Raw genomic sequence first — 25721 nt, 5'->3', positions numbered from 1 at the left:
ATGAGATGAGCGTTGTAAATTGAGGATGCCCGTGTTCCAGGACCTCTCAGAGGAACTCCATAGCAGTAACGGCCCCTGTACAATTCAGGACAGTGTCTGTAAGAATTGGCTCAGAACAGACCTTACCCAGGTCCTCTGGCAATTCATAAAGGCAGGGGTGGGGGTGCACAAGTAACTGATGCTGAAATTCCCTTGGCCGTTTAAACACAGAGGAGGATGCATGAGAGAGTGACCATATCATCGAAGGTTAGGCATCTTCCAGCTCAGAGCTTTGTCGGTCTTGGTGCTGGCAAAATTGGGAGTTACTGAAACTTTAAGGTGAGGTGGTCCGATCCCTAGTTGAAACAGGTGAGGAAACCGAAGGCCAGCTTTGCCCCGCCTAACACAGCAGTTTTCTGTTAGGACCCAGAACAACAGCGAGGTGGACAGAGGCGGCTTTGTGGAGCCCACCAGTCACCTCTTTCACATTCCACTGCCCATTTCCACCATCAGCTGTCACGCTGTGGGCCGCCCATGGTGGTTTTGAGGACTCACCCCACTACATTTCCACAGAGATTGTTAGAGCTGAAGGGATGAGAATCTCTCAGGGATACTTTGGACCAAAAAAAAAAAAAAAGGAAGTTACTCTCAGAATTCTCAGAAAGGCTGCTGGTTCTACAGCACCTCATGCTGCTGTCTCTGGGGAAGCCCGTGGTGTGATTTCCTGATGTAAAGAGAGATGTATGTTCCCCTGTGAGGACCTGCCTTCCTAGTGACAGCAGGAGGCAGGAAGGAGCTTCATTCTGGTCCCTGTCAGCCCACCAGCCTGTGGTGTCTCTCAACACTGACACCCACCATTAGCGGCACAACCCTCCTAGTTCAGCTCAGAAGAATCAGGAGAGCAGCCTTCCTCGGCCTCCTGGGGCCCATTTGGCCCCATTATGGACCTTTGCGGGGGTCCCGGGCTTCCCTGAGCCCTCTCAGGTCAAGACAAAAGGCCGTGCAGCCAACAGTCCATTTTCTTTCATTCTTGTTTTGGTCCATTTTCTCTCAGTGCTCATACCCTCTGTGGGTCCCAGTTCAGAAAGGATCCCTGAGAATGTCTCACGTAGCCTCCTCAGATCTCTTGGGGTAGTTAAGGTTCTTCTGGACGGCAACAGAACAAACTCTGCACTGTTATAAGGAAAATGCAGGACTAGGGTCAACCACCAAGTCCCGGATGGGACAGAACTCCTTGATCTGAGCCACTGGAGGCCCAACGCCTGCTTTCTGGGCACCGCGTCACCCTGACCCAGTGACCCCCAGGCTCCCAGTTTCCCTGCCCCAGGAGACAGGACTTGATGGTCCCAAGTTGGGGCAGACATCTGTTGTTTGAGCCTTAGCCAAGGAACAGGGCTCAATAATAAAGACATCAACCATAGCTAACACTGTTAAGAGCTGAACACGTGCCAGATACTAAGCATTCTACGTCCTTTAACTCAGGTAGTCCTCACAGCAACCCTAATGTAGTTTCCATTACTTTCCCAGTTTTCCACATAGGAATATAGACGCACAGAGAGGTTAACTCACTACGGCCATGCAGGAGGCCCTCCAGGGTTCATGTGGCATCTAAAGCACTCTGCTACCGGCCTTGTGCAGACAGGGCCACTAGGGGCCACCCGTGAACCCAGGCCTGTTCCCGAGCAGTGGATCTTTGAGAGCAGCTAGGAAAGATGGAGGGCAAGAGAAGAAGGGGACAACAGAGAATGAGATGGTTGGATGGCATCTCTGACTCAATGGCATGAGTTTGAGCAAACTCCAGGAGATGGTGAAGGACAGGGAAGCCTGGCATGCGGCAGTCCATGGGGTCACAAAGAGTCGGACACGACTTAGGGACTGAATAACAAGGCTTAGGTAGAGAGCTCTGTACATCCTTCCAGCTCCAAAATATGCCCCAAGAACTTGACCCTCAGCACTTGCCTTCTCCACTCCGAGGTCACTTCATTTCTCTCCGCAGGAGGAAATTCCTAGTCTCTTGGTCCCTTTCAAGACCCTCTTCCCTCATTCTGGGGTCCCCTACTCTGGTGACTTGACAAGCTCTGACCCAGCCCCCCACCCCTGTCCCTGTGATGATGGTGGCCTGGCCCTGTCACATCCATTTCATCTGAAGCTCTCTAACTTACAGGCTCAAGCTATGGGTCCCTTGCACTTAAGAGTTTCTCCCTCAAGTATAATTACTACAAAGTACCCAGAGCATTGACACAGGAGCAGAGAGGTGCCATCCCCAGCTGGGCCCAGGAAGCTTGCACAGCTGGTGATCCACAAGGCAGGGAGGAACTGAATACCAGTACAGCAGCCCTATGGCTGAGCGATGGAGACTGAAGTTGTCCTGAAGTTGCCAACATCTGCAGCTTTCCGTCCTTCACCCTACAATGGGTCCCCTGAACCCCTCCCTCCACCCCCACCCCCAGGTTTTGGAGGACCTTTGAGAGTCTAACTAAGTTTGGCCTGAGCACAGACCCTGATTCCATGATGCAGGTCAGCTGTGTCCACCAGGGCCAGGCTGGCTCCTGCTCTCCTGGAATCTTACGAAGAATACAAATTCCTGGGCATCTCATGCTTCACTGGGTAGGATGGGACGGCCCCTGGGCACCGATGCACAGTTGAATTTGGGGTCTCTGCTAGGACCCGCCCCTTCCCAGGGAGGTAGCTCTCCTTTTACTGGGGCAGGGAGGTTGGGGGGAGTGGCTGTTGCCTCCAGGTAGGAGGCTCCTCTCACCCTCAGTGTGCTCCCCAGTCTCCTTCTCCCAGGTTCCTGATTGGCCTTCACTCTCCAGCTTTGTCTCCATCAACAGTTAATCAGCATTCTCTCTTGCTGGCCCCAGCCTCAGGCATCTCCTCATCATGACTTTGATCTCATCACCCTGGGATTTGTAATAGAATTGATCCAACCCAGTTATGTCAAGTGTGCTTTATTAATTGTTAGCATCCCTACCCCCTAAAACAGCCAGAGAGTGCAGAGAATGCTCAGTCACTCAGTTGTATCCGATTCTTTGCGATCCTACGGACTGCAGCAAGCCAGGCTTCTCTGTCCATGGGATTCTCTAGGCAAGAGTGGGTTGCCATGCCGTCCTCCAGGGGATTTTCCAGACCCAGGAATTGAACCCGCATCTTTTGTGTCTCCTGCATTCACACGCGGATTCTTTACCACTAGCGCCACCTGGGAATGACCAGATGTGCTCTTTTTACACTCACAGTCCTGGGGTGCCTGATTGAGACTGTCTGTATTAGACTTTTGTGTTTCCCAAAGATGCTCATCCCCAATAAATCTTCCAAATTCTCACAACTGACAGCACGAGAAATAGCCCTGCCTTCTGAGGTCCTGGGTTTGTCTTGCCGCTTCTCCTTTTACTGGGGTCTTCTCTTAAAGTCCCTACTCTGGGAGGCTCCTTCAAACATGGATGGTTTTAGGGTCGGGGAGTCTGCTGAGGACATTGCAGGTTTTGGCAAGTGTCCGGACTCCCTGTGCTGAAGGCCTCTTGGCATTCACTGTGGATCACTTCCTCTTCATCTAGACAAAGCTTCAGGACAGGAATACCTGATGTCAGGAGAGACACTGAGAGGTAGGCGAGCGGTCACTCTCAATTCCATATGTCCTGTGTCCGTGCATGCGGTTCTTACTTTGCCCCCTGGAGACACAAGTCCCACTCTGCTGGGAATTTGACAGGTCACTCGGCACCAATAATGACTGAAATGGTTTCTTTAATATAAACCGCCTCCCCCTCTTCATTTTATTCTGGTTGTTCCCCCTACCCCTGGGTATATTATTATTGTTCAGTTGCTAAGTTGTGTCCGACTTTTCATGACCCCAAGGACTGCAGCACTCCAGGCTTCCTTGTCCTTCACTATCTCCTGGAGTTGACTCAAGCTCATGCCCATTGAGTCAGTGATGCCATCCAACCATCTCATCCTCTGTTGCCCCCTTCTCCTTTTTCCCTCAATCCTTCCTGCATCAGAGTCTTTCCCAGTGAGTCGGCTCTTCACATAAGGTGACCAAAGTATTGGAGCTTCAGCATCAGTCCTTCCGATGAATATTCAGGGTTGATTTCCTCTAAGATTGACTGGCTTGGTCTCCTTGCTGTCTGAGAGACCACAGTCCCTTTTTTGAGACTCAGTTTTCTGTACTCTGCTACATCTGTCACTGTGTCTTTGCATCTTGGCAGGTGGCCCCCCACTGCACCCCTGGCTGAAACACAAGGAACCTCAGAGAGCTCTCCTTCCACCTCTTAGATGACCTTTAGGCTTTTCAGTGTCACCAGATAGTAATTCTAAAGTCCATCAGGGTTTGCTCCCAACCAGTGGAACAAGCTGCAGCCCAGGTGTCAGTCCCGAGTCAACATCATCACCGAGTCTGGGGGCAATGCGGCTGATGGGGATCGTCCAGTCTCAGGACTGTGTCCTTGGAAGACTACTGTTGTCCCCCTAGGGCAGGGTCTTCCGGGCAGCCAAGGACCTGTGACTGACCTGTGCCCTTTTCCTCCTCCTGACACAGTCAACACCAGTCACCACTCGTCCTCCTTCAAGTCCAAGTCCTCCAGCAACGTGACCTCCACCAGCGGTCACTCTTCAGGGAGCTCGTCTGGAGCAATTGCCTACCGGCAACAGCGGCCAGGACCACACTTCCAGCAGCAACAGCCTCTCAATCTCAGCCAGGTAAGCACACATGCCACGCTCCCCTGCCCCTCTCCTCCCACCAGCTCACTGGGTGCCCTGGGGTAGCAGGAAGTGCCTTGGTGAGCTCTGGTGGTCTCCCTCTGCTGCAGGTCACCTTGGAAAAGGTGGATCCTCAATACATGGAGAGCCAGTCCAACGCGAAATGACTTGTCTAATGTTCCAAAGCCCTTAGTGATGCAGTGCCTGCTTAAAAATAGTCTGGCCCACATGTTGCCTTTTCAGCCCAGCGAAGGGTAAAACACTGGGTCTGGGCCCACTTCGGCCCAGCACCCCAGAGACAGACCTAGAGTCCAACCACGCCAGGCCTCCTGAGTCATTACAGTGAAGGAGGCCTCACACAGGGACCCCAAACCCAGGAAAAGAGCCGGTAAACTTGGGAGACAGTGGTTGATACTCAGGGGAGTATCAACCAGGCGGTGTCTCCAGGGGCAGCACTCAGCCTGTGTGTCTAGGATCACTCAGGTCTGAATTGCAAAGTGGACTCCAGCCCTGCTTCCTTAGTAGCTGGGAGGTAAGATAAGACCACGTGTGTTGTGACTCAGTCTCTGGCTGAGAGAAGGTGGCTTCATTTGTATGTGACTTCAGAATACGGCAACGTTTCTGAGAGCCTGCTGTTTGGGGAGCAGGACTTCACGGTGAGGCAGGAAAGTGGTCCGCACTCAGAGACGGGCCCGTGTGACACTTCACAGCTGCAGGATGTCCTCGGGAGACATGCTGTCTCCTGTTGCCTCTGCAGCTGGCTCTGTCGGTGTGTCACCCGGCCCAGGAAACAGCAGGGCACCACCTTGCTTCTTGGACAGGTTGACTGATATTTTTCCCAGCATGTGAACGAGGCATCTTCTGTGATCCCTGCCGCACCGCCCTCCCCACCCTCCTCCTGACTCTCCTCCCCAGCCCTCACTTCCGCTTTCTCCCAAGTCCTCACTTCCGCCTCCTCCCCACTCCCCCCACCTTCCTCCCTCTCTGCCCGCTCCCGCCCCATGCTCTTCTGCGCATGCGTATGTCCAGTCCCCCCACCCCCCTCAACACGGTCCTCCTGGTCCTTCTCCAGGCTCAACAGCACATTGCCGCAGACCGCGCCGGGAGCCACCGACGTCAGCAGGCCTACATCACTCCCACGATGGCCCAGGCTCCATACTCCTTTCCGCACAACAGCCCCAGCCACGGCACTGTGCACCCCCACCTGGCCGCCGCCGCCGCCGCCGCCCACCTCCCTGCCCAGCCCCACCTCTACACCTACACAGCACCCGCGGCCCTGGGCTCCACGGGCACCGTGGCCCATCTGGTGGCCTCCCAAGGCTCGGCGCGTCACACCGTGCAGCACACTGCCTACCCGGCCAGCATCGTCCACCAGGTCCCCGTGAGCATGGGCCCCCGGGTCCTGCCCTCACCCACCATACACCCGAGTCAGTATCCAGCCCAGTTTGCCCACCAGACCTACATCAGCGCCTCTCCAGCCTCCACAGTCTACACTGGATACCCACTGAGCCCAGCCAAGGTCAACCAGTACCCTTACATATAAACACTGGAAGGGGAGGGGATGGGAGGGAGGCTGGCCAGAGGGAGAGGAGGAGGGACGGAGGGGGGATCTGGGGCTTCTGTACTGAAGATGCCGCACAGAAACAATGCAAACGGGCAGGGGTGGGGGGCAGGGGGCAGGGACGGGACACAGATGAAACTTGAACTAGGAAGTAGGAGGACTGAGAGCGGAGGAGAGAACATTTTGAAAAGGAAGGGATTTAAGGAGGGGGGAAAATTATGCTTTTTATTTTAAAAAAGAAAAAGGAAAAAAAATTAAAAATAAAACGTCAGTAACAAAAAAAAACCACAGCTCACGAACCCGTTCGGCACCAAACTGGAAAGAAGAAGAAGAGCCACGGAAGATTCCAGAAGTAGGGGGAGGGGGGCCTCCGTTTTTGAAGAACTTTATGAACTTTGCAAAGATTATTTTCATATGGCAGCAAGTGGAGTTTAAGAATTTGCTGTCAGGGACACCTGATACGGAAATCCAATAGATTTTTAATGATTGAACGTAAGGATTAGGGATTTTTCCAGAACTCTATAAAGGGTCGGGAGCCCTCTGGAAAGGCCAGGCTGTGGCCTGAGGAGTCTGGTGTCTAGGGGTTGGGTCGGGGTTGGCGGAGCCTAGTTCTGGTCCACTTGCCTGGACCTTTGGGGAGGGCGGGCAGGCAGCTGGGCTGAAGGAGGACCCCGGGAGAGGGTGTGTTTTTCTGAGCACTCTGGATAAATCCCTAAGCAATGATATTCCTCAAAATGTCATTAATGATGTGTGTTGCAAACTCGCTTTTTTTTTTTTTTTTGGTCTTTTCTGAAAACGTCTCTTCTCTCTGAGTGCATCCCGCGTCTCATAGCCTAGGGCTCGCGGCGTGGCCAGCACCCTGGTAAATGTAGCAGTGTGCACCTATCTGTGCTGCTTTTCGTTCACCCCATTGATACCAATAGACTATCCTCACTGTAATTGCACAAGAAAGGCGATCTCACGCAGGCACGTCCCCCGCGCGGTGGTCCAGGTGCGCCCTCCCGCCCCCGGCACCGCCTCCGGCTCTCGCAGACTTGGTTTTTACATCCTTTCCTCCTAGTGCCTTAGCGACCGGGGACGCGGTTGAGGGTTTACTTCCACGGTACTCCAAGAAGCCGGCTGAGGCGAGTCTCAGCCTTTCAGCCCTTCTTCTGTGCTGTTGCAACATTTTACTCTGGTCTTTTCCTTTTTTTTTTTTTTTTTAATTTTAATTTTATTTTAATAAGCTGTTGTCTTTCCCCGGGCTGTTTGCTAGCAGAGGAGTGTCAGGGAACTGGCAGGGGCTAGGAGAGCCAGTGGGTCAGTAGACGGCTGCGGGAGGTGGATGGTGGTGGGTGAGGCTGACGCTGGAGATGGCTTGGCGTGGCTCTTCCCCTGGTGGACAAAGCAAGAGAGACTGACTCCCCACCCTGCACCTTCACCCAGTTCTGCCCCCAGCGGGCTAGCTCTGCGATCTGTGGGATCACAGATCCCATCTCAGTTTCAGGAATGTTGGCTTTGCTTCTGACGCAAGGAGCAAAGGAGAGGAGCGGCCTGCAGCCTCCAGGCCCGGCACTGGCTTCGGGTCGGTCGCCACCTGTCCGCAGGGCGGAGAGCAGGCCTGGGGGCCCGCCCCGTGTTCTCAGACCCGCCCCACACTCCACTCCGCCAGCCCAGCCCATCTGGCCTCTGCTTCCACCCTCCCACCCCACCAGGCTGTGTTTTTCTCTCAACCATTTTGCCTGATCCCTTTCTCTGTAGACAACCGCCAACCGTCATTTGCTGCTAAATCTTTCCTCGCGTTACCCAGGCCTACCCCAGGCAGGCCTTCGTTTCTGGTCTTTGAGGTTTCGGGTGGGCAGAAGGCTGGAGGGACATTCACGAGGGTGAGCCGGTGATCTTGGACCGCCCTTGGGAAAACACGCCCACGGGCAGTCAAATTTCCAAGGAAGTTTGCCGTTTGCCCTCTGTGCATCGTTGATAACGTTCTGGAAATTTCCTCAGGCTTTGAACACTGGTGGGGGTGGGGGTGGAGAGGTGTCTCTATCCATAGCAAATTATTGTTACACACGAAAACGTTGGGAGGTGCTGTCTGGTCCCAGACGGGATTTTTAACTGTGGTCCTCACTGTTTGATGGTTGATGCGGAGCCCCTGACCCCAAAGCCAAGCTTCCAAGGTGCAGAGAGATCGCTCCCGGGTACGAACAGCAGTCCGCACCCGCCTCCCTCACTTTCCTTCCCCATCCTGCGGTATCCCTTAACGATCTACTGTGAAAGGTGTTTTTAATCTTGATATCCGACCTAATTCAGTAACGAAGCCCAGCCCTTACCTTAGCTCTTAGCTGTGAAATGTGAAATAACTCTGGAAAATATCCCCTCTCCATGCATCAATTCTACTTAAACGACAAAGAAATCGGTCCCCAGGTTGGAACCAGCTTAGTCCCGGCCTCAGCCTGGAAGGAAGGAAGGACCCCATGTCCGCCGGGGAGCCGCCTACAGCAGGACACAATGGTGTCTTCATGGCGCCACAGTCAATGCATCTTCTATCTGGACGTGGGGAAGTGCCGCCATTCTGAGACAACCAGAAAGTGGTCCATGGGGGTGGGGGCGGGGAATGTGCCAGAGGACTCGTGAGCCCGAGCACTCACGGAGCCACGCCAGCCTGCGGACGGATCTCTGTTCTGGACTCGCGGCATCCAGAGGGCAGCAGTGCCCCGTCCGACCCTCCCCGTGCCCAGTCGCACAAGTCATGGCTGCAAACGAGCCAGCGTTTTTGCCTTATTGGGTAGCATACTGGACCCCTGGTACTGTTCACTTCCAGCGCTTTCTAGATCTGATCTTTTAACAGGAAAAGACAACGTAGCCTTCCACTTTAATGAAAATTATTTTGTCTACTTAAGTTGGAAGTTACTCTTTCACCTGACATTTTCTTTCCTTTCCTTCCTGATCAGGAAATGAAAGTTTCATGCTGCTCATAAAGATAATATTATTGTACTAATTATTTTGGTTATTAACCTTTGTAATTATTATCCTAATCATCATTTTGATATTTTAGTTGGGGGTTTAAAGTGCACATTTATTCCAAGTTATCTTTGTGTTTTCTCTTTAATATTTAAATTTATTTTATTGTATCTGTGAGTATCTGAGTAGACAGGAGGGACATCCAGATGTCCAGTTTTGTCAGACCAAAAAGAAAAGAAAAGAAGGAAGGATTCAGGAATCAGGAAAAAGCTGTCAAGAATGATCCACCAGAGAACAAAAGTCTGAAGAAGAATCAAAGCCTTTATCTCTGTGTAAGCCAACTTGGGCTCTGGACAGCATGGTTCGTGGTCACCATCAAGACTAGATTTTTCTAGACTCTCAGTGGCCTGGGAAGAGATCTGAGGAGGCTCCTTGGAGGCTGAACCCTCAGCATGGTCCTCTCCAACCTTCCCTGTGCTTCTGAAATCTGCTAAATAGACCCTGGGCCTGCCTCGCATCTGATACTGACCTGTCAAGGAAAAAAAAAAAAAAAAGCCCTCTGCCCAGAGCTGACCCAGCCCCCTCCCTAAAAGTCCCCCCTTTTCCCATCAGCCCACCAGAAGTGTGGCTTATACCCTTCAGTGTATAGATAATGTTGCCTCCTAGAAGCCACTGAAGGTAACGAGCTGATGGAAGGTGCTTAGGCAGGTGGTACCTTCCCCTGGGAGATGTCAGCCTCCCTGCCCCTCACAAACCACACTGCCCACTTCTTCAGTCCCTGCCCCCACCCAGTACATCTCTGCACACAATTCTAGGGACAAACTGTGGAGCAAAAAAAATAATAAATAGGGATAGTAGGAGGCCAGAAGAGCACTGACCGTGTCCGGCAGGTCCTCGGACAGTGTGGGCTGCTGCCCCCATGAACTCGTTGGCCAGTGGAGGGGCACAGTGGGGCCTTACAGCGATGCCTACTGGGCTCTGACTGTGCCCTTTAGGCCACCATGCTGGGTGCCATGGGCTTTCTAAATCAGCTTGAGGTGCCCACACACCGCCCACCAAACCCAGAAACTGCCAGGCCCCAGGTGGGTGAAATAAGGCCTGGAATGACAGGCTTCACTGAGGCTAATGAAGGGAGACGCCAGGCCATGCCCAGCCCCCCACCACTCAGCGAACATTAGTATCCTCCCCGCATCCCCACCTGCCTTTTTCTTCCAACCCAAGCACAGAGCTGTGGGTCTGAAGCCCTCGGAGAAGGCCCTAGTGGGAGAGATGAGCCCCTCTGTGGGTTCCTCAGCAGCTGCTTGAACTCCCACCCCATCCTCCAACCCTGAGTCGCCCTGGCAGATAGGCTGAATAAAGGCTGCCCATCCCCAGGACCCAGCTCCCAAGTGGAGAGATGCCAACCTAGTCTTCATGTAGACCACAAATACCCTAGAACATCATCTGCTCTGGAATTGGCTCCATCCTCCTTTACTGAAGCAACATGGTTACGGCTCAGAGGGGCAGGCTAAAAAAGACAGGTCAAGGGGAGCCTCGTAACCAGAGCCCTGGGAACCGCAGGTTGATTTGCTTCTGCTCGTGTCGTCTCGCGGGCACCTCGGGTATTTGCACCGCCATCTCTGTGCTTAGTGCCTCCTTTCATGATGTTTTGGCTGTTTCCAAGGGAAGGGTGAGCAGGCCGATGGGTGGGAGGGTCTGAGGCTTGGTGCCAATTAATACTGTGACGTGGAGCATGTGGTTGGTCGAATTCAGAGGGAAAGGAAGGGTTGGTTGTCTCCTGGACTGTCTTTGCATTCTGGCCTTACTGGTGGTGAGTGGCTGGTGGGCTGTGGGAGCTGGAAGACTTTACCCGCCCAGACACCAGATTGTGGGATGTAAGGAAGGCAAGGAAAGATCAGCCCAGCTGCTGACAGGCAGATTTCCCTCGACCGGATCTCTGGAATTGCAAACACTCATTTTTGAACAAGCTCGTGGTGGAGGATTTGGGTTGTGTGAGTGTGTGTGAGTGAGTGGAGCAGACTTTCTTGGAAACTGGAGGAAGGAGATGAGGAGGCTTAAGGAAATATTGCTGATGGGCTGTGGTTGATGAAACATGGTGGGCTGACTGGCCGGCCCCAGCTCTCGTCCTGGGTTCTCTGGTGCTGGGGGTGGGGTGGGATGTGGGGCTCTCCATGGCCTGTTCAGTAGCTGCGGGGACAGAACAGAAGAGAAAAACGAGGTGCCCTCGAGCAGCAGAGAGGCCAGGGCTCCTTCTGTGGGTCGAAGACCTTGCCCAGCACTGCTCAACACCAGCCCAAGCGATTCTGCCATGAAATATTCCAGCCCCAGGGACCCAACTTGCTTCTCGCCCCTTCTCTGTGTTTTCTTTCTGGTGTGTCTTAGAGATTTCAGATGGGGAAGGCTCAGAGTTGAGCAAGCTAGAGCTGTCCTAACCAAATTGGAAAGGAAAGTGAAAGTGTTCCTTTCTTTAGCCAAAGACCCTCTCCTCAAAGACACCCCCAGATGTGGACAGAATGGCATTCCTCTGTCCTTCCTCTCCCGGCAATAATGACTCTGTCAGTGATGCAATCCCGTTTATATCCTTCTCTTGCCTGACTTGTTTTGGGTTTTTTGTTTTTGACTTTATTTTAAAACTGTGCTCATCTTGTAAGTGGAGTGGAGGTTTATAACCCCCAAATGCTGCTGCTGTCAGGAAACTGGAAGTACTGCATGGATCTGTGGGTGGAACTCACCTTGAGTTACCTCGGGTATCTGCCGGAGCAGACCAGCCAGGAGGTGCGGCTCTGTCTGGGTCAGGTGCACGCCAGGACCGGGCTCAGGGGGGTCAGTATTTTTCCACTTCGATGCCTTAGGACTCTCACTTCTGAGTTCCACAGACGGGACTCAGTGGAGAGATGGAGATGGCAAACTGATATTTAAAGGCAGTAGAAACCCCTTGAAGGCTTTTGGCACCCTCACTCACTTGAGCAACCCAACCTAGGAGAAGTTTTTCCCATCCTTCTGGCAGCTCCCAAAAGTCCAAGAGAGCCAGCTCTGAGCCAGTTCTTCATTTGAGACTCAGTGAGAATCTGCAGAGAAGTGACCCTTCTGCGGGGCATGCTTGCTCAGGGTACCTCTGCCAGAAGGGAGCTTCCTGACGCCCCAGCTTGAGTCCCAGGAGCCTCTGCGAGCCCCTAATTGCACTCTCATTGCATTAGAATTTCACGTTGACTGTCTCTTTGTTAAAACTTGCCATGTCCTTCGAGTAGGAGCCAACATTTGTTGAATGCTTTCAATACACCAGGCTCATCCCAAGCCCTTAGTGAGCACGGCCTCCCGGTACCCTCAGACCCACCCCTATTCACAACACCCCTCTCCTCCATTTACAGAGGAGGAAGTTGATGAGACAGTCGACTCTCTGAGAAAGTAGGCTGTGTTAAGGAAAGGAAATACAAGGATTGGGGGTGGCCCCAAATCCCCGAGCTTCTAGTGAAATTTTGTGTTCTTGAGACCTTTACTAACAGAATTTGTTTCCCTTGTTAAATAATCATCAGTGAGTGGCCTCGTGTTTCTGGTGATCCGTCTATGATGCTCCCATTGACTGTGTGCCAGACACTGTGCTGGAAGTCGCTCCTGTTTATCCCGTTTCATTTCGTCTTCATAACAGCCCTATGAAATCGGCAGTACTAGTCCCTTTACAGATGAGGCAGATGGCTTGGTGAACTGGTAACCAGCCCAGGGTCACACAAGCCAGTAGGGAAGGCCGGCCGTGACCTGGGTCTGCCCAGCTCACAGACGCTGGCCTCAGCTGTCTCCTGGGAGTGTGTGCGAAGAAGGGCCTCACAGGAGCGTTGCCCCGCACCACCCCTGCCCTGTGCGCAGAGCTCAGCAGAAGGTCTGTATGTAGAGGGAGTCCTGAATCTGATCCAGGCAGCAAGGGCAGAATTAGTTTGACTTTTAGAGAAAATCTTAGGGGAGTTTCTTTTGATTAATCATAGTAGGGTTCATTTTCGATTCCTTTTCAGTGCACCAACTAGCTTTAGCAGTGCTGCTGCTGCGACAAACTCTTATAAGAGTGAAGAAAAAAAAAAGTGTTCTTTTCTTCTTTTAAAAAAATATTTTTTTCTTGCTTATAGTTAATTCTAGAAAGGCAATACTAAAAGTATATATTTTCTTCAAAATACTATTTTTTACTGCACTGATAAATATCATAACGACTCTGGTCTCTGTAATCAATCCACCCTTCAGCTCTGGGTAGAACCAAAGGCAGGATTCACACCAAATTTGTAAATAATCACGTGTGAGTCTGGTGTCCAGGAACTGTTTTTTCTTTGTGTTTAAAAAATTAAAAAAAAAAAAAAAGGAAAAAAGAGACAAGATCAAGATGATATTTAGAAAGAGGAACAAAATTAAGTTTTCTTTCAAGATAGCCTTCTCAAAGAAATGGGAAGCAACATGTTGTGCAAACTGAAGAAAAATTAGCCAACTTTCAGGATACAAGGAAGGGGAGCCTCTGGCTGAGGTGGGAGATTAACAGTAACGTAGAAACGTGTTTCCTTTGGTTGAAAGGTGGCAAGAATTTAGCAATGCTTTAGAACTAGATTTTTCATTTTGTGGAAAACCATTACCATTTGTTACGAAATATCTCTGCAGTTGTTTGGAATGGGGTTTTCAGTTTCTTTTTTTTTTCCTTTAAAAATTTCCTTATTGACTGGCTCCAGACATGTTTGCCTCAATTCTTAGGTAGTTAACACAAGTTCTAGAGTCTTCTAGAGCTTTAATTCCATTGGAAGCAAACCCAGCGAATCAGAATTTGAGATCCTGGTTGGTTTGAATAGGTATTCTGGAATTCTTGACAGAACACCTGAAGACTTCTTTTTTTTTTTTTTTTAAGAAGGTTTTAGATACGTTATCTTACACAAACTGTGACCTGATGGCAATAATTACCTCAAATGTGGGCATTCATCCTGGTTTTAGCCTTTTTTGAAATCATGTAGCCAGCTTGCTCTTGGAATTTAAAAGACTATAAATATAAACTCTGTGTGGGCTGAAAACAATGATTACTGCACATCCTGGTCGTTGTTGCTTAAGTGAACTCTGAAAATAGGTAATCTTTACAACAGAAATTAAACCAAGGGAGAGAATATTCTTTGTGTTTTCAAATGTGAGTTTCAAATGCACATGTTTAAGTATATATGTTTTTAGCTACTGTAAAATGCTGTTAGCCTTCTAAGATATCAAGAGAGTCACGTTTTAAGTGCATAAACTATAAACAATTGACTGTGGATAACTAAACATATTTCTGGCCACGTTTTATAGTTAAAGTATTTTATAGTTTACATTTAAACTGGTACTTTTTAAAGAAAATTTCTGTTTATAACTGACATCTTCGGACCCCAGCAATTGCCTCTTCAGTTGGAGGCCACATTCCCCCAAGGCAGGTGTGTTCTGCCCCTACTGTAGCGCACCGTGAGCATTTCCATCCGTATTGCTGGTTTCCATGGGAACTCGAGAGAATGTAAAGGGATTTCCAGGCTGAGCAGGAAGGGGTGAGTCCACAGCCTGGGCCAGGTGCAAAGATGTGCCACGTGATATGCACACTGGTGGTCAAGGCCTTCCTTTTGACATCTTGGAAGAGGCAGAGAGAATAGACATCTGGTTCATTGATTTTGTCTTGATTTGAATGTTTAATTTATTAATCGACCCACTGACTTGCAGGCACCAGGCAGTAGAAGACACTGGGATTCAGGTGGCCCCAAGGGTACAGCTGCTATTTCTGGGGCCCCAGCAATACTCTGATTGGTGTTTTGCAGGGGAGAGTCATACACCCCCGTGCCTATATTTACTGGTTGAGTTTTCCATATATCTGCTGTCATTTAATTCCTTTTGTCCTTTAAAACAAAGTGTAAAAGGATATGTTTACTTTTTACTCTTTATCAAACTTCTGTTTGAAGCCTAGGTCATTAGGAGGTGGGATCTAGATTTTTTTTTTTTTTTTAACAGCTCAGTGTTTTATTCAGTAAACAGAGGGTAAGTAGTACATCCTCCAGGCGTGGGGGTGGGCCGACCCCAAAGGAGAGGCCTAGACTCTTTTTTTCTAGAGATTGTAAGTGCTGCTGAGCAGGAGGAAGGGACTGGAGACTGAAGGGCAGCTAGGGGGGCAGATGATGAGATCTATCCAAGTAGAGGTCACAATTGAGAGGCCCCGTCGCCATGCAGAAGCAGCCTGGAGGGCACCAGTTGCCCTAAATGTTTTGGTTCATTTCTTCTTTTGTGCCACAACCTTAGCGCAGAGGACCTACTGTGATCCAAAGGGCATTCCTTTAGCAAATAACACCTTAAAAGCTGCAGAACACCTGGGACCAGGGAACTGGTGGTGGTTCTTAATGCACTTGCTTTTTCCTTGTGAACTCTGTTGATAGCACGTTCTTATCACAGTATTCGGTTGGAAATGTCACTGTAAAATAGTTTTTGTCTTGCCTCTCCTAATTCAACTATCACTTTCCTCTGGTTTTCTCCCGTGATTTAAATAACCAAATATATTTTATGTCATTGTCTTTGGGGCTTAATCATATTTTTAAAAAAACAGAGGAATAGAAATTAGCTTTTTTTTTTTTTTTTTTTTTTAGTAAATATGCTGTATCTGAAAAAAGGGCTCTGCCTTCTCTCTCATTTCCTTTCAGCCAGCCTCCACGCAAACCTCCCAGCACCCTTGCCCTCTTGTGTTGGGGCACTGCTCCCCCCACCGCCCCCACACGTGGCCACCTTGGCTTCCGCCCTGATGTCCCCACAGCCCCATCCATGCCCAGGCACCCAGGACGCCCAGGAAGCTCTCAAGAGCCAGGAAGAAGGATCCACTTAGCCTTGCCAATGGTGGTCTTGCCTCCCTGTTAGATATTCGCCTGCTTGGTTGAAGGGGCAATGGATTTATTTTTATTATTATTATTTTAATAGTTTGGCTCAGGTTATAAGGAAGAACTTGGGAAATGGAAAGTGACTTGACCATGCCCATCCTTCGTAGCTTTCTGTGACTTCTGAATGGAACCTAAAGCGTGCCCCACCCCAGTTCCCTCTCCTCCCTTCCGGCAGACTCCTGTAGACGCCTCCATGGCTCGTGGTTTCTCCCTGCCGTCTCATCGTCACTTTCTACCCTTTCACCGTTGCGTTACTGCTCCTTTAAAGCTTTCTCCCATGGCTTTTCCAGGGCACAATCATTTCTGGCCCCCAAAGCACCTCCTCATCCTCTTTGTGTGCGTTTCTTTAACCAAATGAAGTAGACCCGGAAGTCATACTTTGGGGCGGTAGGATTTCTAGTCTAGGAGAATCACTGTATAGATAATAGATGTTGATATATATGTGTGTGTATATATATATATCAAACCAAATTTTGGATAGGAAAAGTATAGCTTTATGGATGAGGAAGGAGAGGAGCTTTTGGAAGCTGGTTGGTATATCAGAGGAGCCAGGGATGACCCAGGCTGCGCCGTCGCACATGGACTGGAAAAGCAGGATGCGGGGGACCCAGGCACCACCTCGGGCTGCAGTGGAGGCCGGTGGCCCCAAAGGGTACTGCTGCTCTCTCTGGGTCCCCAGTAACAGGGCAGAGATGAGTGTTGGGGGGTGGGGGAGGGCGGTACAGCACATCAGAATGACTGGAATTTTCCATCCCATTTTGCTTTGACCACATGTATTGAGCTGCAGCCTCTGATATTATATCCCGTTTCCAAAAATGGTATCCATTAGGATGGAAAGAGAAGGCATCTGTAGAAATGTTTACCTTTCAACTGCCCACACATCAGGACACTCTGGATAGAAAGACTCACTCCCCAGAAAGAGAGCAGGGAAGAGGAGATCCGGTGAGGCTCGGTCACCGGTCCAAGGAACGTGGCTCCTCCCCAGGGCCATCTCGCCCAGATCTCTCTCTACCAGGTCATCTCAGCTCAGTTACCCTACAGAAGCCCTGGTCTGTTGTGTTCCTTCACTGTACGGTTTCTGTAATAATAAAAAAAAAAAGTGTTAATCCATGTTAATCTTTGTGAAAATTATTGCGTGCAACAGTATTTTCTCGTGTACCTCTTTTTCCTATGTGAATTGTCCCTCTTTTCTTTTTTTATTTATAAATGTCTACTTTTTTTAAAAAAAGACAAACCAATGTGTCGTAGGCCTATATGTAACCTATTCCTTAGTCTCATATTATAGGTATGTTATAAGAATGGATATTTTACTTGGCTTTAGAATGTTTTACAAGAAAAATAATTCTTAACTGATCCAGTCCTTGCTACTAAAATGCTTGTGTTTTTCATCATGACGTCGTGTGCTTCTAAATTAATGATCATTTTTGTTGTAGAAAAATGGAGTGAATTTATATTAGTCTTGGAAACTAATAATAGCATTGTAAATTTATGAGATGATTTTAACAGAAAAAAATTATAGAAGAATATAGTTATTTTAATTGTAATATTACTAACTGTAGGGTGAGGAAGGGGGGGGTCCCGTTGTGGTGAACTATGTTATAGCTTGTTACTCACAGTTTCTTTTTGATCATTTTTTCGGTCTCTGAGGTGAAACGAGTTATTAATTAAAATTTGTAAACTCACATATGCATATTGTATATGTGTAGAAATGTAATCACACTTTGTCTTGGAATTACATTAAACTGTTTGGAATCACTGTACACTCGCCCTGGCACGTTTATTTATTCTAGAGCCAGACCAGTTCTGAGACTGCAGAGGTTGTTAATACGAGTCACAGCTTAAGTTATTTAGCCCTCTGGAAAATATTTAATACCTCTGAACACATTCATAACCCACCACTGCATTTTAAATCTGCCAGCAGGAATGTATGTGCCTGAAGAGGGGAGGTCTTGAGGTCATGTCACTACCTGCTCCTGGGCAGCTGGACAGGGCAGCTGGACAGGGGGTCGTCTCCTCACTGCCACTGACTCAGCTCGCCGTTTCCCAGCTCCATCCCTAAGGGCTAAGGCGTTGCTATCATCTGCTGTCCCAAGCACTCCCCAAAGTCATCCCAGATCTGAGTGGGAGGTCACCATCCTGTGCACCCAGGCCCACCATCTCACCAGACTTCAGTGCCAGGCAGCCCCCCACTCACCAGCACCAGGGCCCCCCCAGCACTGCCCACCAGCACTCTACCACCGTGAGAAACTCCACATCCCTCTGACTGGGCCTTCTCACCCTTCCAGCAATCTTTTCTAAAGTGGTTAAAATATACATAAAAGTTACCATCTTAACCACTTTAAAATGTACTATCAATTAGTTACATTCACAATGTTGTGCAAACCTCACCACTAGCTATTTCTAGAACTTTCATCGTCCCAAACCACCTCCTACTTTCTGTCTCTAAATTTTCCTTTTCTAGACTGAACAACAACAAAGACACTTGATGTAAGTGGATCAGTACAATATTTGCCCTTTTGTGTCTGGCTTCTTTTACTCAACAGCGTTTTCAAGGTCCGTCTACTCATGTTATAGCACGCATCCGAATTTCATTCCCTTCAAAGACTGGGGCCACTCCATTGCTTGTGTACACCACATTTGGTCTGTCCATTCATTGTTAATGGACAAGTGAGTAACGACTCAACTTCTGGCTTCTGTGAACCATGCTGCTGGAAACACGGGGATGTAAGCGCCTGAGTCCCCGCTTTCAGTTCTTTGGGATAAATACCTGAATGTGGAATTGCTGGGTTGTATGGTGATTCTTCACTTTTTGAGGAATTGCCAAAATTTTCCACAGCAGCTGTACCATATTACACCCCCGGCAACTCCAGTTTCCTCACCCAGCACTCTTATCCTGTCCTGCGTGGCCAGTGTTCTCAGGCCTCAGGAATGCCAGGCTCCTGGGCCTCCATTTTCTGTGTCTCCAGGTTTCATAAGGTCCCCAACCAGCCTAAACTCTCCCCACCCACCTTCTCTTTTTTTGGCCGTACCACCAGGCTTGAGGGATATTAGTTCCCTGACCAGGGGTTGAACCCATGCCTTCAGCAGTGGAAGCATGGAGTCCTAACCATTGGACCACCAGGGAATCCCTTCTTCCCAGGTGATGCTAGTGGTAAAGAACCTGCCAATCCAGGAGACACAGGAGATGCAGCTTGGTCCCTGTGTTGGGACGATCCCTTGGAGGAGGGCATGGCAACCCACTCTAGTATTCTTGCCTGGAGAATCCCATGGACAGAGGAGCCTGGCTCGATACAGTCCATAGTGTTGCAGAGTTGGACACGATTGAAGTGACTTTGCATGCACACCCTTTTGGCTGGTACCCTGAGCTTCCTGCTACACCTACTCACTGTGAATTCAACTATCTATGGCTCTGCTTCTCCACCCTGGCTCCCAGAACCATGGGGACCTTGGGCCAGCATCTGTGCTCGTCATTGGCTCCATGTGTGGCTGCTTGAAAACTTGCCATTCTCTCCAGCCACAATCCCTACTCTGCAGAGTCACCCAGAGAAATCCAGGCCCCCACAGGGCTCTCTCAATCCCATGCCCTCCTGAAGCCTGTGCCTCACAAGCCTTTCTCCCTTCAGCCTCAGAGGAAGAAGGGCCTGCACCCAGAGTCCCTTCCTCTCTTCAGAGCTCTTTCTTGTCAAGCATCTGCCCTTTACCTGGGATTCTCCTGCTTGTCTCACACCGGGTGCCCTTCGAGAACCAGCCTGAGTCATCCCTATGGTGGGCTCGTCCTCAGGCTCCTGATAGGGTGGGTGTCCCTGACCACAACCTCTTGTGCATACTTCTTAGTAAGCCACACTGTCAACCTTTTTTTCCTGATTTTCCTTCCCCAGGGACCACAAATTCCTTGCAGGTAAGGATTTTTCTCTCATCTCTTATTTCCATGCCTTCTATTACCCTGCTAGGCAGAGTAGGAGGTCAAGAAATATTTGGATAAATGAACACACTACATCAGGCTGCCTTCATTGCCCAATCAACCCACCTTCCCGCTGGCCAAATTCCATGTGTCCCAGAATTCAGGACAAATAAACCCTAAATGCAACTCAACCAAAACTCAAGTTCCGTAAAAATCCATGCAAAAAATTTTGACAGAACTTCAGAACTCGTCCAACAAACTTCTTCAGTGAGAAATGCACTCCAGGGATCACAGCCCATGGAAATGGAGAAGAAGCAGAGCCTATATTCCAAGTGAGATAAGAGCATGTCAACGGGAGATACAGGGCAGCTGTGTTTAAGATCTCACCATTAGTGTCTCTGGAAAGTTATTTAAATCTAAAGTGAAAAGACAGAAGAACAAATATTGTATATTAATACATACATATGGAATCTACAAAAAATGGTTCCGATGAACCTATTTGCAGGGCAAGGATAGAGACACAGAGATAGAGAACAGATTTGTAGACACAGTGAGAAGGGGAGGGTGGGACAAATTGGGAGAGCAGCATTGACAGTTCACTTCAGTTCACTTCAGTCGATCAGTCGTGTCTGACTCTTTGCGACCCCATGAATCGAAGCACGCCAGGCCTCCCTGTCCATCACCAACTCCCGGAGTTTACCCAAACTCATGTCCATTGAGTCAGTGATACCATCCTGCCATCTCATCCTCTGTCGTCCCCTTCTCCTCCTGCCCTCAATCCCTCCCAGCATCAGTCTTTTCCGATGAGTCAACTCTTTGCATGACACCACTGTGTGTAAAATAGATAGCTGGTGGGAAGCTGCCGTAGAGCACAGGGAAGTCAACTCAGTGCTCTGTGATGACCTAGAGGGGCGGGATGGGGGAATGGGTGGGAGGAAGGTTCAAGAGGCAGGGGATATATATATACACACACACACACACACACACACACACACACACACATATTCCCAGGTGGCTCAGTGGGTAAAGAACCTGCCTGCCAATGCAGAAGAGGTAAGAGACCCAGGTTCGATCCTTGGGTCAGGAAGATTCCCTGGAGTGGGGCTTGGCAACCCACTCCAGTATTCTTATCTGGAGAATCTCCATGGACAGAGGAGCCTGGTGGACTATGGCCCAAAGGGTTGCATAGAGTCAACACAGCTGAGACTACTGAGCTCATACGCATGGCTGATTCACATTGTTGTACAGCAGGAAAATAAATAAATAAAATTTGTAAAATAATAAGTGAAAAGACAAAGCTACTGATGTCAATATGTTCCTCCAAGCAAAAAAAAAAAAAAAACAAACACTGCTTTCCTTGAACTGATGATGAACAGAAAGTGGAACTCTAGAGGCCAATAATAAATACTATTTCCCAGCAGAGCCAAGGAGCCCCTAGAGGAAGGCCAAGCCAGGAGGTAGGTGGCGCTTTCATGCAGCAGGCAGCTCCGGACTCTGCTCCCTGGCGCTTTGCTTCTGGGGGGAGGTGCTCTCACCTCACAAAGCTCCCCTTCCTTTGGGGGCATATTGCTGGGTCCTGGAGGTCCTGCCGAACAGCCACGTGCACTACGTTTTCGGCAAGAGTCTGATTTACATGTTTCCTAACTGTTCCCTGGGAATAGCTAAGCTTAAGCAAATAACCCCTCCAGTATCCTTGCCTGTAAAATCTCCATGGACAGAGGAGCCTGACGTGCTATACAGTCCATGAGGCTGCAAAGAGTCAGACACAACTGAGCAACTAAGCACACACACACAAGCAAATATCAAGTAAGTGTAAAAGCAGAGAATACACCAAGAGCAAAGTGTAAATGTAACAGTGATGGGGCAGGTGTCTTCATGACCTCTTCACTGTGTTCAGTCCCTCCCTTCTGCCCTTGGGCCCTCCCTCCCCCACCTGGCACGATGTAGGCCCAACTTGAGCCATGCAAACATCCTCCAACAGATCTTCCTTAGAAGATCTACTTTCCTTACACTGCCTGGTGCTGCTTGAGGTTGGAAACCATTCCCTCCCACCACCAACCCCCCCCCCAACACCCTATTCAGCAACAACCCTAATCCTCACTCTGCTGCTGCTAAGTCACTTCAATGGTGTCCGGCTCTGTGCAACCCCAGAGACGGCAGCCCACCAGGCTCCCCCGTCCCTGGATTCTCCAGGCAAGAACACTGGAGTAGGTTGCCATTTCCTTCTCCAATGCATGAAAGTGAAAAGTGAAAGTGAAGTCACTCAGTCGTGTCCGACTCTTAGCGACCCCATGGACTCCAGCCTACCAGGCTCCTCTGCCCATGGGATTTTCCAGGCAAGAGTACTGGAGTGGGGTGCCATTGCCTTCTCCAATCCTCACTCTACAGAGAAGAAACAGCCAGAAGTCAGATAGTCCTCCAGTCTTGTGAGCCTGAAACCATGCACGATGATTAATCAAGTCCATTCCACCTGCCTCCGCTGATCCAGAGCACTTTCACAATCACGTGTCCTCCAAGCAGCTTTTAACCTGAACAGTAAGATCTTTGCCTGAGTCGTTTTCTAGGAATTTGGAATTGCAGCTGCATCTAGTTCAACTGAGCCGGGTAAAATGGATAGGCCAGCGACCCTCCAGCTGGACCCCTGCAGAGGCTGGTAGCTTGGTTACATCTGCACAGAGAGTGATTCCAAACCTTTTTCCAATCACTGTGCATCAGCAAGACAACGTTGGTTTGGTAAGACGACCATCTAATTCCCATTCACGAGTGCTCTCTTTACACACATCCATCTATAGATCTAGTCCCATCTACCGACACACTCGGCATTTGACCAGCACATATAAAACACTGGAGTGCAGGTACCCTTCTCCAGAACCACTTAACTTCTGCTTCTATGTCTTTTTGTATTCTGTTTGGATGTCTTATTGCTGTGGCTCTCAGACTGTTTATCTGCTGCAGACTGAGTTCCAGAAAAACATCTACTTTATTGACTATACCAAAGCCTTTGACTGTGTGGCTCACAACAAACTGTTGAAAATTATTCAAGAGATGGGAATACCAGACCACCTTACCTGCCTCCTGAGAAACCTGTATGCAAATCAAGAAGCAACGGTTAGAATCTGACATGGAACAAGGAACTGGTTCCAAATTGAGAAAGGAGTATGTCAAGGCTGTATATTGTCACCCTACTTAATTTAATTTATATGCGGAGTATATCATGCGAAATGCCAGACTGGATGAAGCACAAACTGGAATCATAATCACAAGGAGAAATATCAATAACCTCAGATATGCAGATGACACCACCCTTATGGCAGAAAGCAAAGAGGAAATAAACAGCCTCTTGATGAAAGTGAAATAGGAGAGTAGAAAAGCTGGTTTAAAACTCAACATTCAAAAAACTAACGTCATGGCATCCAGTCCCATCACTTCATGACAAATAGATGGGGAAAAATGGAAACAGTGATAGACTTCATTTTCTTGGGCTCCAAAATCACTGCAGATGGTGACTGCAGCCATGAAATTAAAACGTGCTTGTTCCTTGGAAGAATATCTATGACCAAAGACAGCATATTAAAAAGCAGAGGCATCGCTGACAAAGTTCTGTCTAGTCAAAGTTATGGTTTTTCCAGTAGTCATGTATGGATGTGAAAGTTGGACCATAAAGAAAGCTGAGCACCGAAAAATTGATGCTTTTGAAGTGTGGTGTTGGAGAAGACTCTTGAGAGTCCCTTGGACTGCAAGGAGATCAAACCAGTCAATCCTAAAGGAAATCAGTCCTGAATATTCATTGGAAAGACTATGCTGAAGTTGAAGCTCTAATACTTCAGCCACCTGATGCAAAGGACTGACTCACTGGAAAAGACCCTGATGCTAGGAAAGATTGAAGGCAGGGGCAGAAGGGAACGACAGAGGATGAGATGGTTGGATGGCATCACTGACTCGATGGATGTGAGTTTGAGCAGCTCTGGGAGTTGGTGATGGACAGGGAAGCCTGGCATGCTGCCATTCCATGGGGTTGCAAAGAGTTGGATACAACTGAACGACTGAACTGAACTGAAAAGCTCATGGACCAGACTGCTTATAAGAGAAAAAATTACCCATTGATATATAAAAAGGCAGAACCAGAATAGAAAAAGTGGGTGCTTGGAAGAAGCCCTTCTAAAGGAGAAATGATTGCCCCAGGTCTTAAGATAGCACTGGCCAATGAGGCATAAGAGAGAAGGCATTATCCGTAACAGAGCAATTCAGAGCATGGCTTTGGAGTCAGCCATATTGGGTCCAATTCCAGGCTCTGTTGTTTATGATGGTAAAAGCTGAGAGATCACTTAACCTCTCAAGCCTCAGATTTCTTTTCTGTAAAACAGGGATAATGCCAACAGTGGCAAAGACTAATTGGATACTCTCAAAGTCGTTTCCTCTTCTTGCTGAGCACAGAGCCAGATTATATTTCCTAGCTTTCTTTGCGTATAGATATGGCTGGCCCAGGACTTCCCTGGTGGTCCAATAGCTAGACTCCAAGTTCCCAATGTAGTGGGCCTGGGTACAGTCCCTGGTCAGGGAACTAGATCCCAGATGCTGCAACTAAGAGTTCACACACCAGAACTAAAAGCTCCCGTGTGCTACAACTAAGACCAAAGATCCCAAGTGCTGCAACTAAGATCCAGCACAGTCAAATAAATATATTTTTTTAAATAGCCCTAAAAAAACTCTCCTACTTTTATCCGCGCTCTCTTTCCTCAATTTCTGGCCAAGTGTGGAAGAGCTAATGAAGGACTTTGAAAGCTCGGAGAACCGTGGGACCACCGAATGACTTCATGGCCTCCTAATAAAACCATGTTGGACAAAGCCACAAAGAGTAAGAAAAAGCCTTTTTATAATATTTAAGCCACTGGAATTTTCGGGTTGTTTGTTACAGCAATTGCAGTTTTGATCCCTAGGTTGGGAATACCCCTGGAGAAGGAAATGGCAAACCATTCCAGTATTCTTGCCTGGGAAATGCCATGGACAGAGGAACTCGGTAGGCTACAGTCCATGGGGTCGCAAAGAGTCAGACACAACTTAACCACTAAGCGACAACAATAAATTATAGCAATTAGCCTATCCTGACTAATATAGACATTGGTTTCTGAAAGTGAGGTACTACTGTAGCAAACAGGTAAAATAAAATCCATGGCACTGGCTTAGCAGCTGGACAGAGAAATGAAGCTGATTTCAGGAGTTGGAATCATGGTGACCCACGCTTTGTTTTAATAAAACATTGGATGCACGTGCAATTAAAAAGCCTGATCAGTCTGCTGAAATATAGAACTAACAAGTCAGTCTGGTAAGATAACAGGATAAAAGGTACGACAAACCCAACAGCCTTAATTGGAGTCCAGGAAGGAGAGAAAAGAGTCAGGCAGGAGAAATATTTAGAGACAGAGGTAAGGAATCTTCCAAAATTTATGAAAACCTCAACTTTTAGAATCATGAATCTCGTGCAGGGCTTCCTTGGTAGCTCAGTGGTAAAGAATCTGCCTGCTTATGCAGGGGACACAGGCTCGATCCCTGGGAAGATCCCACATTTCGAGGAACAACTAAGCCCGTGTGCCACCACCACTGAGCCTGTGCTCTAGAGCCTGGGAACCACAACTACTGAGCCCATGCACTGCAACTACGGAAGCCTGAGTACCCTAGAGCCCACGTTCCACAAGGAGAAAAGCCGCCACAATGAGAAGCCTAGGCACCGCAACTAGAGAGTAGTCCGTGCAGCAAC

The 25721-nt window shown here is 48.9% G+C and overlaps 1 protein-coding gene across 9 annotated transcripts in view; it reads left to right on the top strand.

The window, feature by feature from the left end:
- HIPK2 (homeodomain interacting protein kinase 2) overlaps positions 1-17825 on the top strand; it is a 203910-nt gene extending 186085 nt beyond the window's left edge. For all 9 annotated transcript variants that reach the window (XM_059885508.1, XM_059885503.1, NM_001372119.1 and 6 more), the window contains 2 exons: positions 4511-4671; positions 5744-17825. In XM_059885508.1, the coding sequence (XP_059741491.1) occupies positions 4511-4671; positions 5744-6214 (632 nt within the window). In that variant the 3' untranslated portion in view covers positions 6215-17825. The remainder of the gene's footprint in view (positions 1-4510; positions 4672-5743) is intronic.
- The last annotated feature ends 7896 nt before the right edge of the window (positions 17826-25721 follow it).

This window comes from Bos taurus, chromosome 4 (genome assembly GCF_002263795.3).
Source record: "Bos taurus isolate L1 Dominette 01449 registration number 42190680 breed Hereford chromosome 4, ARS-UCD2.0, whole genome shotgun sequence".
In the NCBI taxonomy this organism is placed as follows: domain Eukaryota; kingdom Metazoa; phylum Chordata; class Mammalia; order Artiodactyla; family Bovidae; genus Bos; species Bos taurus.
This window is presented reverse-complemented; position numbering and strand designations above follow the sequence as displayed.